We start from the raw sequence: 18,325 nt of genomic DNA on the forward strand, positions 1-18,325 counted from the left end.
TTATATATTCAAATTATTTAAATTTTTAAATTCATAGTTGTATAATGCAAATACCAGTGATGAAGTTGGTGATAATACTGTTCTAAAAGATCGAGAACAGATCAGTCTTTGTCTTAAAAATGATGATTCGGTATCAGATCATTTACGTCAGAATAGAATAACTGAAAGATCTTTAAAAATTAAGGTTTGAATAAATTATTTTAATAAGTATAATCTGAAAAGAGAATTTTAAAATCATACATTTTCTTTTTAGATTCAAGAAAACAATAATGTTACAGAATTTAGTTTACCACTAATAAAGGCAGACAAAAGATATTTTAATATTAAACATAAATTAAGTACTGTAAATGAACCATGGGGATTAGTAACTGACACTCAAGTAATTAATGGCAGCATGGTTGTAACACTGAGAAGTGTTGTACAAGTAATTTTTATATTTGCGAAATAAGATCTGATCATTTTAATAACTACTATTTTATTAATGTAGGTTCATAATCACTTCAATGAAAACATATTTCTTTATTATAAGAAACAAGGGAAATTGAAAATGATCGGTAAAGCAAAACCTAACAAACCATTCAATTTACCCGTTCATTCAATTTATTCACAAACCAAAGAAATATTATTTTGTCCAGAAAAGTAAAAGAATCTACAAAATATTTAATGACAATTTATTATATCAATACTTTTATCTCTAGATATCAAATATGTGTTAAATCTTTTATTTGGAAAGATATCCAACCAGTTATGAAAATACGTGCAATGCTGCAGTGTCCACCAAATCAAGTTGAAGACAGAGACCCATTTTTTATACAAGTAAAATAAATTATAAATATGTTTGAAATACCATTAATAATATTGTATTTTTATTATTAGTTATTAGGAAATATGGAACATATATATTTCGAACACACTGATCGATATTTGATGTCTAGTAATTGCTATAATATTCATTTATATCCTACAGTTATATTAGTCAATGCTCTACCAGTAAATTTGGATTGTTTAATGCAAGGTGATTCTGAATTAAAAACATTGGCTCCTGGAGAAAAAATAAACTTACCAATTGTAGAAATTGGCTATTCTTGTCTTACACTGCAGGTATTTCATATCTTTGATTTGGTTTAAGGTAAACATATAAAGCTGAATTAATTTAGATATATGTGTATAACTAAACAAGACAAATATTTCCAACAAGCATTTATGTGCAAATTAGTGTAGAGATGTATTATAAATACGCATTTAAAACAAATAATTCAGACACTTGTTTGTAGAATTAGTAATATTTTGCTTGCTACTGTATAATTAAGTGGTATGTTTATTCTTAATTTGGAATTATTGATATATTATCTCAGTTATGAATATTTCTTTCATTTGAATGGTTTTATTTTATCTATTTAAATATATTTTGTTTACAACAAAAAACATTAAAAAAATAACAATAAACTAGTATGTACAAAAAACACGAAATATGAAGAAGAAACCATTCATTAAGAGGATATGATACCCACATGAACACATAATCAGGGACGGATTGGGCCATCGGGAAATCGGGAAATTCCCGATGGGCCGCGTGCTAACTAGTTGACGGGGCCGCTGCATGCGTTACCAAACTACGGCTGTAACCTATCGCAAATTAAATTTTAAAATTTATAGATTTTCATAAATACGATTTTAAATTTTATTCATATTATCAATTATTGCAAACTAGAAAGCAATAAGTCAATAACCAAAATACGAATAGTAAATATTACCAAAATCTATGACGCATAATATTATTATATTAATTATTATATTGTATAACAGGATAAATTTTACAAAAACTGAATAATAATTTAAAGTTATAGCAATAATTCTAATCAAAAATAAAACAATCTCCGTGAACAGTAAATCTACAAATAATCTGATATTCCGTCTTTGTTTTGTCGCCTGTCTGCGGGTAACGACGACGAATTTTAACAATGCAAGTCGGCATGGAACTGTAGTCTGAACAATAAAAATGTTTTTATTTTATATTTAGATTATTTATAATATTGTAATAAGTAGTATCGAATTGATATAATTATAAATATACATATTAGTTTACCATCTAAACATGGGGCCGCTAAAAAGTTATTTTCCCGGGCCGGTCCAAAATTCCAATCCGTCCCTGCACATAATACTCCTTAAATGACATAAATCTAAATGTTTAAAATTATGCTCTTTAACTTGACTTAATATTCCTAAAAATCTGAGTTTAAATTAATTAATGATTGAATGATAATAAAAGAAAGATGTAAAGAATTAATCATTAAATTTTCAAAATATCATATAAATTTTTATATTAGTATAAAACATAAATTTGAAGATCTTAGTTTTATGTTTTATTTATTTTTGATCCAAAAAAATGATTTATTTTTATAGATAAAATATTTAGATAAATATTGGGATTGCAAATGTACAGTTGAAGAACATCCAGATGAATTTTCCATTTGGTCATTCTTAAATAATGAAGATAAACCCGATACAAATACAAATATTATACATTTTGGCGTTCGAACAGAATTTCACGAAGGAGGAACACATATCAAAACACTTTATTGTCCATTTTGGATGATCAACAAGACTGGAAAAATTCTTACTTATAAGGTATTGGATCAAAATTGTATTTTAGTATTTTATTTTTAATTAAATGTGTATTCTTAGAAAACTAATTTTGTCTCTTTTATTATTTACAGGCTGTTGATGATGAGGCAAACATGTTACAACATTCTTCAAATCCTACAGAACCTTTAATGTGGTCGTTTAAAAAAAAGATATTTTTTGCGAATAAAAAAGCTTTTGTTAAAATTGAATCAGGTCAATGGTCTGATAAATTTTCTTTGGATGTGGCTGGAAACTCTGGATCAATTATGTGTAAATCAAATAACATTCTATATCAAGTAATATTTTTGTAATACGTTGATCACTATGAATATTATTTCTAAGTATTTTTTTTTTTCAGATGGGTGTACATATCCAACTAACTAACAATTCTTTAACAAAACAAGTTACATTTACTCCATTTTACATCACATATAATCAATGTCCATTTGCTATAGACATTCAAGAAATGAATAAGTTGCAACAAAGTTGGATTAAAGTATACTAAAAATTAATATTTATTCTTTTAAATATTATAATTTGTGCAATTTATTTAAATAGGTGGATCCAAATAGTTGTATGCCATTTTGGCCTCAAAATATTACTGATAAACTGAATTTAGACAAAATATTTATTTTTCGTATAACTGGTACATTAGATGCTTCTACACCATTACCATATTATAAATCAAGAAGTGATTTAATACGGCTCCGAAATAAAGTAAATTATTAAAAATTGTTTTACTGATCAAAACGTTTGTTTTAGTAGATATTTTTAGTTGTTATTATAGAAAAATATTAAATAATAACAAATAATAATAAATATAATAATAGTTTTACTAAGAGGACGCCACACCTGTATGTGTTTTCTCCGTCTTGCATATGTGCAACACTGCAACATAGACTAAACGGATTTATGCAATCTGATTAAGACTCGTTCAATTTTGGTTCTAGAATAAAAATACCTATTACCAAATTGTATTGTGATAATATTTTTGAGGGCAAGACTGCGTTTAAAAAAAAGAAAAATATTTATATTTTAAAAAGTTAAATGTCTTTTAAATGTTAAATTTTTCAATATTTCTAAACAATATATTAAATATCATGATTACAATGCACTGTCTTGCTCTCAAAAATATTATCACTATTCAATTTTTTAATAGGTACTTATAATTTAGAACCAAAATTGAGTGAGTCTTACTCAGACTGCGTAAATACATTTATTCTATGTCATACATATGTAAGGGGGAGAAAACAGATGTGGGTTAAGCGTCCTCTTAATTTAAATAGTATTTAGATTTCTAATATTAAAAATATATTTATAGTATAGTGCTGTTCAAGTGGATATTCAGATGACAGAAGGTGGAACTTATATAACATTTAGTCCATACATGGAGGGGATGGCACCTGCTTTAATTATAAATCACACAGAAAGTTACCTCAAGTTTATTGAACACGATTTATCAGAATATTTAGATGAAATGTTAGCTGTACTTATTGCTTATAAGTTTTAGTGTTATATTGAGCATTTTTTAACCTCATATATTTTTTACAGAAAAATATTACCCCCTAGACATAAAATGTTCTTTGCATGGACTACTCCAACAGATAACCCTATCATTTATTGGAATATGATGCAGAATCAAGCGGATTTAAGAAAGGTTAGTAAAAGTTTAATATTTATTTAATGTTTAATACATATTAGTGGTCATGAATATAATTTTCTATTATTTTTACCGATAATGACAGTTAAATGTGTCAAAGTACCTCATATATACTATTTTTTTATGATTCAAAAACAGTCATTCTGATATTGATATTACCTACAGATAAACTACAAAACTAAGTTTATTATTTTAAATTTTTAGTTAGAATTTCCCTTAAAATCTATTTATATATATTCAACATAGAACACAACAGAAAAATTAAATATTAGTTATTGAGACAGTAAGCACAGAGTTCTATGTTTCAAGTTACTTTTGATTCCTTTGCTGTCGGTTAAAACAAACAAAAACAATGTTACTTTTGATTAGGTATTTTAATCAGATATTTTGTTTATATTTTTCCAGGATGGTGTAGGGACATTCAATCATGACGATGGCATTAAAGTGTATTGGATTTCGTTTTTAGATGGTATACAACGTATTCTTATGTTTACTACTGATGCTAGTATTGCCGAAGAATGTCAAGCTTCGAGCAAACTTGAAATAATAAATAGAGAAATACTAATTTCTATACATTCGTTGGGCTTATCATTGGTGAATAATGATATTTGTATGGAATTGATGTACCTGAGAATTGGAAGGTAAAAATTATGAGTTTATATTTTAATAATAAGTATTTTTTTGATTCAATTATTATTTGCATTTTGTTAACAGCATTGGATTTGTAGGTTTATAATGATGAACAGTAAACATTATACTTACTGAAAAATATACAGTTTATTTTTGCCATAATTTGTTATTATTTGTTCATATTTATGTAATAAATATAAATGTAAATTTTAGAATTTCAATTGTTTTAAATATGGTTTTTATTATAGTTCTGGAGTAATATGGGAAACAAAAAAATTAAATGGTTCTCGTTACACACCAATGACACAAAAAGAATGTGAATTGATTGAAACATCTTATATACGCTATACTCGAATGTTAGCAATTGGTGAAAATGAACCTATTGTCTTCATTAAAGAATTAAATATTGAGGTAAATTTTAGATAAATTATATTATGAAATTAAAAATATTTGTATAAATTGATATTTTTAGGTGAATTTTGCTGAAAATATTGTTACAAAACCTTCTAAAAAAAATATTAGACGAATTTACAATACTGGATTTTGGCTTAATTTGCAGTCATCTGATTATACATCTCAGATACATGCTAAAATAAATAACTTGCAAATTGATAGTCAAATAGACAATTGTATTTTTCCTGTTGTATTTGCTCCAGTACCACCACCAAAAACAATTGCACAAACGGGTACGTCTTCATATTCATAAAAAAAAAAATTTCATACAATTTATCATGGATTTTTTTTTTGATTTTGGTTATAAGGTGTATTTTTAAATGCTATATAGTATAATTCTTTTTGTTAGTTTTTTCAAAATCTGTACATGCTTAAAAGAAAAGCCTATAAAAAACTTAAATTTGATAAGTTATTTAATTGTATTCACTTCAACAGATAATGCTTAGTTAATGACCAATCATTAAACATAAAGATATAAGTCATAGGTTAGGTTAGGTTTACTCGGGGGTCTATAAGGTTGTAAGTGGCTGTAAGTTTTATTTTAAATAATATAAAAAATGAAATTAATTCATAATATTATTTGATAAATCTTTGAAAAAGAAACTCTACATTTATAATGTACATTGTACATTTTTATTGTGAACTTTATTGAATCAATATTTATTAACTATTATTATTATTATTATTATCAATATTATCGATTGTTCATATTTCTGTATGATTTTCAATAGCGTTTTTAAGATAACAATAATAATGCGGTACTTTCACTCAGCCACTTGAAAGACAAAATTTTTTTTACTTATATTTAAGTTATTTAACTTACTTAATCTATATACTTAAAAGTAATTTCAACATATAGTCATGTATGGATAATTTATGATTTCAAATTATTATAAACCAATGTTGTACTCAAAATTAACTTGTTTTGGATTAACTTGTATAAATAAAATTTTAAATCTAACTAACTAATAAATTCATGTTTTAGAACGAAAACCATTTGTGGAGCTTAGCATTGTCGAACGATTGAATAAATATAGTTCAGTTAAACAATATAAATATTATAAATTGCTTATTCAAGAATTTCATATTAAACTTGATATTGGTTTTATCAATGCTATCATAAAAATGACTGAAAAATATGAACTCTCTGAAGAAGAAAGGGTTTGCTTAATAGATTTTTTAATAGTAGAAATTATATAACAAATAAAAACTAATATTTCTTTTAGTTAACTATGTTCAATGAAGATTTAACATATGCCAGCAAGCCATTGCAATCTCAAATGATAACCCTCTCTTTACAAGAACAAAAAAATTATTATGATATGCTTCATTTTTCACCACTTAAGGTTTGTAATTTAAAACCATTTATTATTTTATCAATCAGTATGTAACTATTTCACAAATATTCTATTTCATGTAAATTTAATTTTAACTCATTTCTTTTTTGTTAAATTTAGATACATGTTACATTTTCATTAACTGGAGATGAATTAGAAAATATTCCTCCAATTATTAGTATTATCTTGCAAAGTATTGGTGTTACCATAACTAGTGTTCAAGATGTTGTTTTAAAGTAAGTGTTATAATACATAAACATGTCACGTTATATATTTTATTAAAAAAAAAACTGTTGAATATGTTCAAACATGGTAGATAATAGATGTAAAATTTAATTTCTATAAATTTATAATATTGTGTTATAGGTTGGCATTTTTTGAAAGACAGTATGTTTTGCTTAATCAGCGACAGTTAATGATGGAAGCTCAACATCATTATGTCAGTCAACTAATAAAACAACTTTATGTACTTGTCTTGGGTCTTGATGTGTTGGGAAATCCGTTTGGTTTGGTATCAGGCTTTAAGCAAGGAGTTGAAGATTTGTTTTATGAGCCTTTCCAAGTATATTCAACTTAAATATCAATTTTTTTAAGTTTTCTTACAAAGTTATCTAACTTATAGATATTTATAGATTTTTTAAATACTGTATCATAGCAAATTTGCATTTAGTAGAAACAAACCTATAGTTAAAAAGACTTTCCGTATTTCTATTATTTTTTTTTTACTGTATTTTAAATTCTCTTCGATGTATGAATATTTTACATCCAGTATTTTCCATAAAAATTGAAATATATTTTAAAAAAACTAATGTATACATCCTCTCAATTATTAAAGTTAACAATACAAAGTTTGTTTAGTTGAATACAAATTTGTTATGATTTGCTTGCTGGGTTCATTTTCTTAGCTGCTATAAAATCTAGTTAATGGAATATTAAACAATGATGATGATGCTAATAAGTAGATTTAAAATATTATTTTGGTAAATTTAACTTATTTAATTAATGTAGGGTGCAATTCAAGGCCCTGAAGAATTTGCTGAAGGTTTAGTATTGGGAGTAAAGAGTTTATTTGGACATACAGTTGGAGGTGCAGCAGGAGCAGTTGGAAGAATAACTGGGGCTATGGGTAATTTAAAAATCTTAAATTGTTTTTAACAATTTTTATATGTATACTTATATTTTAATATAAAAGGGAAAGGTATTGCTGCTTTAACATTTGACAAAGATTATCAAAAAAAACGGCAAGAAATAATGAATCAGCAACCGAGTAATATACCAGCTGGATTAGCTCAAGGGGGCCGAGGTTTTGTTTTGGTAATTTATTATTTTTATTGCTTTTGTGTATAATAATAAATTAATAAATAATATAATTATTGTCTTAAGTATTGGTTTAAATTTAATATAGGGTGTTGTCGAAGGTGTGGAAGGTGTCTTCGAGAAACCTATCAGTGGTGCTCGTAGTGATGGAATTAAAGGATTTTTTAAAGGAGGTTGTAAAGGAATGGTTGGCCTTGTCGCTAGACCTTTATCTGGAGCATTAGATTTTACTAGTGGAACATTGAACACCATAAAACGGTTTGTATAAATTGCATAATGTTTACTACTTATGAAGATATTTTACTGTTATTTTTAAAATAAGAGAAAACTGATCTATTATACATTTTAAAAGTTAGATTATTATGTAAAAAATCTCTTAGGTATTTATTTATATTTTAATTAAAGCAAATTTTGAGCATTTCAAAACTATACTTTTTTTGTATATTATTTTAAAACAACTATAGCTTGCTTCAAAATTAAAATATTGATAAAAGCCTTGGTTATTATGTTTGACGTCACGTCACCCAACATAATAATCTTACATTTATATTCTATTATAGATCAATTAATTAGATTGATTGTTTTGAACATAAAATGTGCGTTTGTATGTTTGTAATACAAAGACAAAACATCATGCAAGTGTATAGTTAAGGGGATTGCAAACTTATAATTTTTAATAGGTTCAATATAGACAATATTATAGGTGTTAACGTTTCGAGTTGTATAAGTGTGTGTGTAGTAAATTATCATTAGTGTGTGTATACTACCCATTAACCACCTACATCATACATATTACGCATCTGCATGCACATGTAATTTAGTCATTATATCAAAATACTCAAAACTGATTGATGAGTATGAATTTGCTATATACCTAACAAAAATTTTGTTTGATTTTAAAAATTTTAAGATGTTTGAATACATAAACAATTTTTTTTTATTATTGATCACAAAAAAACATTGATTGCAAAGGCCATTAGTTAAGACAATTTTACTTTGCATCAGTTAAAGCACTTTTTCTATTTTAGTAACATTTTGACATTTTAAATTTTATGAATTAGTTAATTTTTATTTATAATATATTAAAAAAATATTATAAATATGCTTTGACCTATGCAAACTAAACTTGTTTACTGATTCAAAAATCTTTACATTTTTAATATTGAATGAACCATTATAAGTATTTTTTTTTTTATTTTTTTTTTTTTTTTGGTTGCTTAGGTAGTTTTAATGTAATATTTTTGAAGCTTGCAATCCCTTTAATATAAAAAGACAATTTTAATTATAAGAATCAATAAAATAATATTTAATATTTGAATAATTAGGTACTTTGGAATGTTGATTAACTCTTTAATATTTTTTTCTTTTGAAGTTTTTAAATAGATTTATTTGTGATGCTATATTTTATTTTAGAATTAAAAAGGAACTTACAAAAATTGGTCTGAGAAATTAGTTGTATGCTAATTTAGTTGCGTGAATATGTTTAGCCCATGCCAGATGTTTGTTGCAAATCAGGTCTAGGTGTCTCTGTTAGATATGAGTTTGTTATTTATATTTACTAATACAGGTTGACTGTGTCATAGTGCAAAGGTAGTGTGAACGGATTTGCTTTCATTAATTTTTATTTGACAGAAAACCTTTGGCTAATATTGGAGTAATATTGAAGTGTTCTATTCCTGATCTAACCGAGAAGTAGCGTTTTGGTTAAGTATGATTTGAAAAATGAGTAGGTAATACAAAAAGATGGAATAGATATGACTTTAATTTTAAAAGAAGGCCCAGGTGTCAGACAATCAAAACCTAGTGCAATATATAGAAATATTATTGTGTTGTAGTTTTTTTTTCTAAGAAACTAAATTGTATTAGCTATTTGGTGTATTTAATAATTAGTTGAATGGCATTCTTTAATCCAAAATTAAGTTAACTTAAATCAGTTTAATTTTTTTAATTAGTTTCTTTTGTTTGTTGATTGGATAGATTCTATTTAATATACATTTTTTAGGGGTTTTAAGAAGAATTGTAATAAACTAATAGATGTGCATGAGAAGGGGTTATCTATAGGTTTTATTGGTGAATCATATAGGCTGGGCCCTTTTTAACATGCACAATTATACATATGTGATAACAGAAGTCATTATAAAATCAAAAATAGCTCTCAATGAAAATATATACTAACTACAATAGTCAATAACTCATAAAATATTAAATCATTAAAGGTAGGATCAGCATTTGTAATCACATTAAACATCTTATAAGCTCATGTTCGATATAGAAGACAGAAGTGTTTTTGATTTAGATGAAAGTTCTTTACAAACTGCATGACAAGAGCAAGAGTTATAAGAGTTAATAAACGTTGAAACATAATCGAGTGAGCAGTTGGGTTAAGATTTTACTTGAAGCTACAAAAAATGAATCAGTCCATAGCATGAGCAATACCAGAACCATTAAAAAAGCCATTAAAGTCATTAGGGGAAAGCGGGTTTTAGTGAAGATCATAATTTTGAATTAATCGATATTTAGTGATAAAATTAAAGTATTGAACTAAGTAGAAAAATAATTCAAATCAGATTGAAGTTTTGTCATCAGGTGTGCTTACATGCAAAAATGAGTTTAAGTCGACAGCAAAACAAAGAAAACGACAGTGGTGTAGTCCAATGGGATCTGTTAGTAAAATAATGAGAACAATGACAGATGACTCCCTTGAGGAATAACAGAGTCGCTAGAAATAATTTGACTTAACAACAAAAACTTTAACCCTTTGATACCTGTTATTTAAAAAGGATCTAAACCAAAACAAAATTGATGGCTAAAACCAGATGCTTTAAACATTTATAGTTTATACAGTACTTCTTGATTGACTGAGTCAAAAGATTTTTTTAAATTAATTTAGACTATACATACTAGTATCATTAGACATAGTTTAAGAAATAAAGAATACAAGATTACATGTAATAGTAGATTATTTTGGGTAAAAATTATGCTGTTCTTCCGCAAGAATAGAGTTTATGGTTGGTTGAACATTTGGTCGCATTTGGAATTAGGGATTCAAAATTTTTGGAAATATGTGATTGTATAGAAATTATTTTATGATGGGAAACAATGGTTTAAGAAAAAGAATAATTATGGTAAATTTCCATTGAATCTATAAGTAGAAGATTTGGAGGATAACATTAAAGATATGGTTTAAATAATTAAATTAAACATATATACATCACAATAATTAACCATTTATTATCCTAGTATTAAGAATGAGTTAGGTTCAATCCATAAAATTAAATTTTGAAGCAAAACCACATGTCTCATTTTTCTCATTAATGTTGTTTATTGCAAAACTGCAGAAGTATTTAAATAAATTACAAGTAACCAAAATTACAGAACCCAAGTATCAAAATATCAAGCTTAATATCATAAAACAATTTAACTAATTATTGAATTGAAACTATAATATATTAAAATATCTTTAATCAGGGTTACTGATACAACATCAGAAGTGCAACGTGTTCGTTTACCAAGGTTTTTCAGAGAAGATAAACAAGTGCGACCATACAATAAACGAGAAGCAGAAGGATATAAACTTTTAAAGGTGAACCAATCTAATGTTTTTAATTATATTTGAACAGTAAATATTTATATATTTTTAAATTAAATTTATGATTGTTTATTACCTTAGGGAGAGTAAGTAAACGGTGATAAAAAAAATAGTATTGTTAGATTTATTTTATACACAATAATTGAGATAAGTATATGTGTACCTATATTCTTCTTCTTTACTTCTGAATTTCTTATCACTTTTTGCTTACTCTTCATCTTTTGCTTACATTAATTCATTGAAATGCAACAAATTGTATTGACAAATTACATTTAAATGAAACAACTTGTAAATATTTCATAATATATATTAAAAGAACACTTTTTGAACTGTATTATCATTTAATGTGTTAACCTAACCTAACAAAGTATTTATATTTCAAATAATTTTAGAATAGAAAAAAAATTGTTTTTTAATAAAATGTTATTGAAAAAAACATGTATGTTAGTTTTTGATCTTTTTCCGTCTCCTGAAGTAATTTGCATTTTATTTGTACTATGTTTATAAAAAAAAATTTAGTATCTAATTAATATTGTCAGAGTTTTGATGCGTAATCAAACTAAGGTTCCCGTAAGTTATTAAAAAATTTATGGTAAGCAAGTTAAAATGTTTATATTATACTCGAGTTTACAAGATAAAATGTTACAGATCGCTGGAAAAGGGGTGTATAAACTATCAGATAACTATATTTATCACATACAAACTATGCCTACTGATAAAGAAATTTTCATTGTCACGTCACAAAGAGTAATGTATATTACTCGGAGTTACTGGACTGGCTCATATAAAGTATTTTTTATACAATTTTCTTATATTTTTCAAAATGTACATTTAATATGTTATTTCAATTAGATTCAATGGGAGTATGTTTGGTCTGCTATGACTAGACATCCAAAAATAAAACAAAATGGAATATCACTTTATGGAAAACATAATAACAATTTACATCGATGGTGGTGTTTCAAAGTTAAGCAGTCAAATGTTAAATTTATTTTGATATCAGATCCTGAACTATGTTCTGTATGTATTCATAATTAAATATAATGTTTATTTATTATTGTACCTAATTAGTATTTATTCATTTATTTTTAGTGGATAGTTGATAAAATTAATGAGCTTATGGAAAGTGATGATCCAGATATGAAATCCACACAATCTTCTAATGTGTCACTTATTAATAGTTTAGAAGATTAAAATTTAAACAATGATTATCTCTTAGCTTTTATTTCACGCTTTGAATTCCATATATTTTTATTCTACTATATTTCTATTATAAACCAATTAAAATGAACCAATATTGTCAATTTATAAAAATCTGTGATGTATTGAGCTTAAGTGTTTTGTTATTGATCATAAAAAAGTAATAATGGTTTATGTTAGTTTATAACATGTAATTTTTAAATGATATAATTGATTGTAGTTATATTTTATATTGTGTTGTTATTCATTTTTGTATCCATAGAAGTGAATTTGTTAAATATTTTTTTTTTACATCATATCAATGAAAGGTTTTAATTGTTTCATTACTTAAATTTTATAGTTAATACTTGAATTATTGATCCATTCTGGTATTTATTTTTTGTTACTTATATATTTTACTTAATTGTATATTGTTTAATTTTTAATTTTTGTAGTTTGCCATATTTATTATTTATATTTTACAATAAATTAACTTATTTATTGTAACAAATTTATAGGTGTACATTTCATAAACTTTCAAAATACAAAATATAGTATGCTTTAAATCAATGTGAGATGACTATTGTTCATCAAAAATGCTAACGCCTAAGTAAAATATAGAATTGATTGAAATATTTCATTCTATGAAATAAAAAAAATTTAATTTTTTTGGAGATTCAATTTGGTGTATTTCAAAATGACAATATATCAATAAAGCAATAAAGCTTTAATAAGATTTACTGGTTTGCAAAACATGAGAACGTCAATATCAGCATTTATTATATAATATATTATTATAAATAATCAATTTCGATTTATACACATTATGAAATGTGAAAAATACAAGATCACGTACAAATATGTTTACACTATTAAGCGAAATCACATTTCAAGAAGAAATTAATTTAATGAAAACTAAAACTACCTAATCAAAATATTAGAATCATCAATTTAAAAAATCATCCTTGTATGCCAATACAACAAATACGAGGTACAATCAAGATGTCTGATTGTTCAAAAAAAAAAAATGGGATTTAACATTTAAATTGCTATGACTAATTTAATAATTTTTTTTATTTAGAAAAATGTATGCGGCCCATGGACATTGACTACAACAAACATATATAACATATTATGGATTACAAATTACAATATATTGGTTATTTTCAAACACATTGAAATAAATTTGTGCAGGTAGTTATGTATTATTATATATTTATATATTGAAAACTCCAGTTGGTCTTCTATATTTATGTGTATAAGGGAGTTATCATCTGGGTTGGACTTAGTGACCAAAAGAATAAGGGAATATTCAAACATTTATCTGTTTGTGATTTTTGTAATTAAAATATTGTATTTTGATTTTCTAAGCTTTATGCAACTTGGTTATTGTGAGTAGGTGTGTATAGGAAAAATGTATCAATTTGTTTTAATTTCAAGATAATATTGTTGAGACTTGAAAGCTACCAGATGTAATTGTTCGTCAAATGTATTTGAATAATTTAAGTTTATATTATTGGTTCATTTTATTTTATTTAATGAACCAAATTAATATTTTATTTATAATATATATTTTATATACCTACATCCTGCATTACCTACATGGCTACACGGAATTAAAAACTCAAAGCTAAAAAAAATAAAATGTTTACAGCATCATCTAGTGATAAAAGTTATCATTTCTTCTGGCTCTCGATGGAAAGTTTAAAATGACCACGCTAGATGCCGCTGTAGTTATTGTCTGTTCAGTCGAGCAAAAATAATGAAAGCCAAATAAATATAATCGACTATATAGTTACGAGCGCTACCTACAAGCTTCAAGCATGCTATATGACGTATATTACTTTACTCTATAGTACTTATTCTTTATATTGTGCTAATAATATATTTTTGAAAATTAAAGGTATGTATTATAAGAATAGACCCATAAACCAGTTTACTGACTACTGTTTTTATTTATTTATTTTACTGTTCGGTGAATATACTGGGTGTCCTGTGAGCTGCCGAACAGGGCCGACCCAAGGTATGTTGACGCCCCGGGCAATTTTTTGAAAGGCGCCCCTAATCAAATGCTCCATAATACATTTAATACTTCTTATACTTACCTACATATTTTGTTTGAAATTCTTATATTTATGAATAGGTAAAGGACGGCCAAACTTATTTGGATACAATTTATAGACGTATCGGCTGTAACACATAATTTTTTGGTTTTCCCGAGATAATGATTATATTATATCATTGTATATTATTATTTAATTATTTGTAATATAATGATAAAAACTGGAAAGTGCAGGTGTAAAATCTATAAAAAAAATATATATATAACTGAATATTCCGTCATAGATAATTTAGTCATTTAGCTATATTATTGTCAATTTGAATAAATATTACGCTATAATTTATAAAATATTCGTATATTAAATGCGCCCCGGGCAACCGCCCGGTTCGCACGTATCTTGGGCCAGCACTGCCTGTGAGGAGTGAGGATATATGTATATATGGGTATACCCATTAGCCTTTGAGGAGGACTGGCGAGTGTGGGCGGCGGGCCCAGATAAAAAACAGTTTTATCTGTAAACTAAAAAAATGTATTAAAAATCATGTGATTAATGACAGTAAAATGTTGAAAGGTCAAAATTTTCAGCAAAATAAAATCTATAAAATAGGTATTTTAATTTTTACAAACATTTACAGATTAATAAAAGCGGGTAAGTTGTGGATATCGCTCTGCTGTATAATAGGTTACAAGTGGGTTACAGTAATGGATGGAATTAAATTTGAATCCAATGATACTATATATTATCATTGTATACGAAAAACGATTCTGAGCGGAAACGATTTATCTGTCTAGGATATAATATTATAGATAATTAAAAATTTTCAAATCTTAGATTTAAAAAGAAAAACTTTTATGAATTTCTATCTTAGATAATTTGAACATTGCCGTAATTTTTACGTATTTAATTAAAATTTAAACTTTAAATGCTTATATAAAAAAAAATCTTGCCTATGTACTTTTATTTTTTGTAACTGCTATTGTAACAATATGTCAGGTGTCTTGAATTAAATTTTCAAGTTTTTCTACCCAACAAATAATGTTTTATATTGATATTTATAGAAAAAAAAAACTAAAAAGTTGAAAAATTAAAATGTCAGTAAACAGCTCAAAACAAATCTAAATATTTTGAAAATTTTATCAAATATAGAATATGTCTATATAAACATTCAGTGAAAATTTCAAGTATCTGCGGTCATTTGTTTTAGAATTACACCAAAATAAGAAAATTGCTAAATAAGAAATCTAGTGAAAATCCGATGTTGTAAAAATTTAAATTTCAAACGCTCTTAAAAATTTTATTTAAATTTCTGGTGGACATTTTTATTGATAAAGATTGACAAAGTTGTCAGGAATCTTGTATTAAATTTTCTATGCTCTGGCAGTCTGGCGCAATTGATTTAAAATTTAAAGCCAAGAATTTTATCTAGAACATCTCGGATGATTTTATTGATATTATTATATTTTTTAAGTTAAAACAAATGCCCGATATTTCTTAGATCCATTAAAAGATCCGCTATCTGCATTTCGTATAGAGTTGAAGATTACCTTCTTATTCATTTGCATACAACATTCATACATAATTATCTTTATTTATGATACTTAACAGGTATTTATATTTTATAGCTTGATTGTTGATTACATCAAACATGGTTTCATGTGATTAATGCGCTATATATAATTTAGTTTATTAAAGTATAAATAATATTATATAGGTATACCTCCCAAATATAGGTTTAGACGGTTTGGTACCAATTTATAGGCATTAGATAGAATTTTGAATGAAAAACACAGTTTTCTGGATTGCGTGCAACAGTCCCTGTAGCGCAGAGGATAGCGCGTTGGACTTCTAATCCAAAGGTCGTGGGTTCGATCCCCACCAGGGATGCTTCGTGATCACTTTTTACAATTTATATATACTAAATTTATTTAAAATGTGGAATAATGTACATTTTACGTTTATATTTTAGAAAACAATTTTGCCGATTACATTTTTTCCATTAATTACAGTTTGATGAAAACAAAAATATATATTTGTTATTTTGTTATATTTCCTAGGAAATATATTATACAAATTTTATAGCATATTATACAAATTTTTTACAAATTTTTTTTAAAATATACTATATATTAATATGTATTATTTATATATATATATATATATATATTGTAATTAATTTACGCTTAACAACTTAATGATTTTAAAAATTCTTTATTATATCAATAAATTAGATGACCTTGCATGTCAGAAACACTTTAATTTAATAAAAAAAAAATTATTATATATATATATTTTAGGAATTTAATTTATATATATATATATATAAATTAAATTCCTATTTTGTAAAAATAAGCGATTTCGAATATCAGTGATTTCTAAAATTTAACAGTTTTTAACCATAAAAAATATGAATTAGTCAAATACGCATATACGTATGCGTAACATTATATAAAATTCATATTTCAATATTTCATTTACGTTAGTGTGTAAAAAACGAAGTCGTTCACTCGTTTGTGTTTTTTTTTTTTGGTATAAGAAATACATGGAAGGTTCATAATATAGTATCTTTAATCTATATAATATGAAGATAAAATGTTGAAGCAATAACATGATAATAATATAAAAATAAACTTTAATAATTAGGAATTTAATTTAATTTAATTTGACTATAAAAAAGTGTATGTTATATTTGTCGGTCAATATACCGGTATCAGTATGTCGTCTATATAGTAGTAATGTTTGAATTTCCTCGTGTTAATGAACGTTTTCTTTATTTGAACATATTATTTATTCAATCTTAATATTAATTTGTTAATTGATGAAATGATGAATATTAATATAACTAATCTTGTACATCAACAACGTGTTTTTTCAACTACTATTTTAACAGTCCCTGTAGCGCAGAGGATAGCGCGTTGGACTTCTAATCCAAAGGTCGTGGGTTCGATCCCCACCAGGGATGCAATGGTTGAATTATTTTTTGCACTTTTTTCCAAGTAATTTTTTATTTAACATTTTATTTTACTTGTTAGTATGATATTTATTTTATTATCTAAGTAAAAATTATTGAAAATATCAAATTTATTAATAGACATATATAATTTTCAATGGTTACTGATCGAAAATTGTGAAATAACCTGTAACCTATATAAGGAAACAAATCTGTCGTTCGTCAACCACGATAAATACTACATGGGTTAAAATGGTTAAATGCCAAGTACTGTGTATTATAGCTGTAATACTAGGTATTATCTGTTATTATAATTAAAGACTGCTCCATAGTATTAATTCTATCAAGATTCTTAATCGATGAGTCTACTAAAATTGTCGTCAGATTTTTCTTTTAAGTTATAACTCAACACTGTTTGAGGAATAATTATATTTTAATTTTTAACTGTGCGGGCTTGCTGATGTACCAGATACATAAACAGCTCTGTCGATACATCCATTACCTATACATAATATGTTATTTAGA

At 25.5% G+C, this 18,325-nt stretch overlaps 1 protein-coding gene and 2 non-coding genes across 4 annotated transcripts in view; all 3 read left to right on the forward strand.

Moving 5' to 3' along the window:
- The window catches only part of Vps13 (vacuolar protein sorting 13C), a 31,163-nt gene extending 17,697 nt beyond the window's left edge, over positions 1–13,466 (forward strand). For both annotated transcript variants that reach the window (XM_015515009.2, XM_089222723.1), the window contains exons 37-61: positions 38–184; positions 254–424; positions 488–639; positions 699–816; positions 877–1,101; positions 2,404–2,628; positions 2,718–2,921; positions 2,984–3,121; positions 3,184–3,342; positions 3,947–4,104; positions 4,177–4,282; positions 4,691–4,926; positions 5,164–5,326; positions 5,388–5,601; positions 6,354–6,529; positions 6,595–6,714; positions 6,826–6,941; positions 7,072–7,267; positions 7,714–7,831; positions 7,898–8,019; positions 8,111–8,280; positions 11,491–11,605; positions 12,260–12,400; positions 12,464–12,631; positions 12,704–13,466. In XM_015515009.2, coding sequence (XP_015370495.2) covers positions 38–184; positions 254–424; positions 488–639; positions 699–816; positions 877–1,101; positions 2,404–2,628; positions 2,718–2,921; positions 2,984–3,121; positions 3,184–3,342; positions 3,947–4,104; positions 4,177–4,282; positions 4,691–4,926; positions 5,164–5,326; positions 5,388–5,601; positions 6,354–6,529; positions 6,595–6,714; positions 6,826–6,941; positions 7,072–7,267; positions 7,714–7,831; positions 7,898–8,019; positions 8,111–8,280; positions 11,491–11,605; positions 12,260–12,400; positions 12,464–12,631; positions 12,704–12,805 — 3,960 coding nt within the window. In that variant the 3' untranslated portion in view covers positions 12,806–13,466. The remainder of the gene's footprint in view (positions 1–37; positions 185–253; positions 425–487; positions 640–698; positions 817–876; positions 1,102–2,403; positions 2,629–2,717; positions 2,922–2,983; positions 3,122–3,183; positions 3,343–3,946; positions 4,105–4,176; positions 4,283–4,690; positions 4,927–5,163; positions 5,327–5,387; positions 5,602–6,353; positions 6,530–6,594; positions 6,715–6,825; positions 6,942–7,071; positions 7,268–7,713; positions 7,832–7,897; positions 8,020–8,110; positions 8,281–11,490; positions 11,606–12,259; positions 12,401–12,463; positions 12,632–12,703) is intronic.
- Positions 13,467–16,664: 3,198 nt separating this feature from the next.
- Positions 16,665–16,737, forward strand: TRNAR-UCU (transfer RNA arginine (anticodon UCU)). Its single transcript has one exon. It is a non-coding gene; the product is annotated as a tRNA-Arg (tRNA).
- A 1,002-nt stretch (positions 16,738–17,739) lies between these two features.
- TRNAR-UCU (transfer RNA arginine (anticodon UCU)) lies at positions 17,740–17,812 on the forward strand. The gene has a single exon. It is a non-coding gene; the product is annotated as a tRNA-Arg (tRNA).
- Positions 17,813–18,325: the final 513 nt, after the last annotated feature.

The sequence above is a fragment of the Diuraphis noxia genome, unplaced genomic scaffold (assembly GCF_037042655.1).
Source record: "Diuraphis noxia isolate RWA-SAM2 unplaced genomic scaffold, SU_Dnox_SAM2 contig0003, whole genome shotgun sequence".
Taxonomy (NCBI): domain Eukaryota; kingdom Metazoa; phylum Arthropoda; class Insecta; order Hemiptera; family Aphididae; genus Diuraphis; species Diuraphis noxia.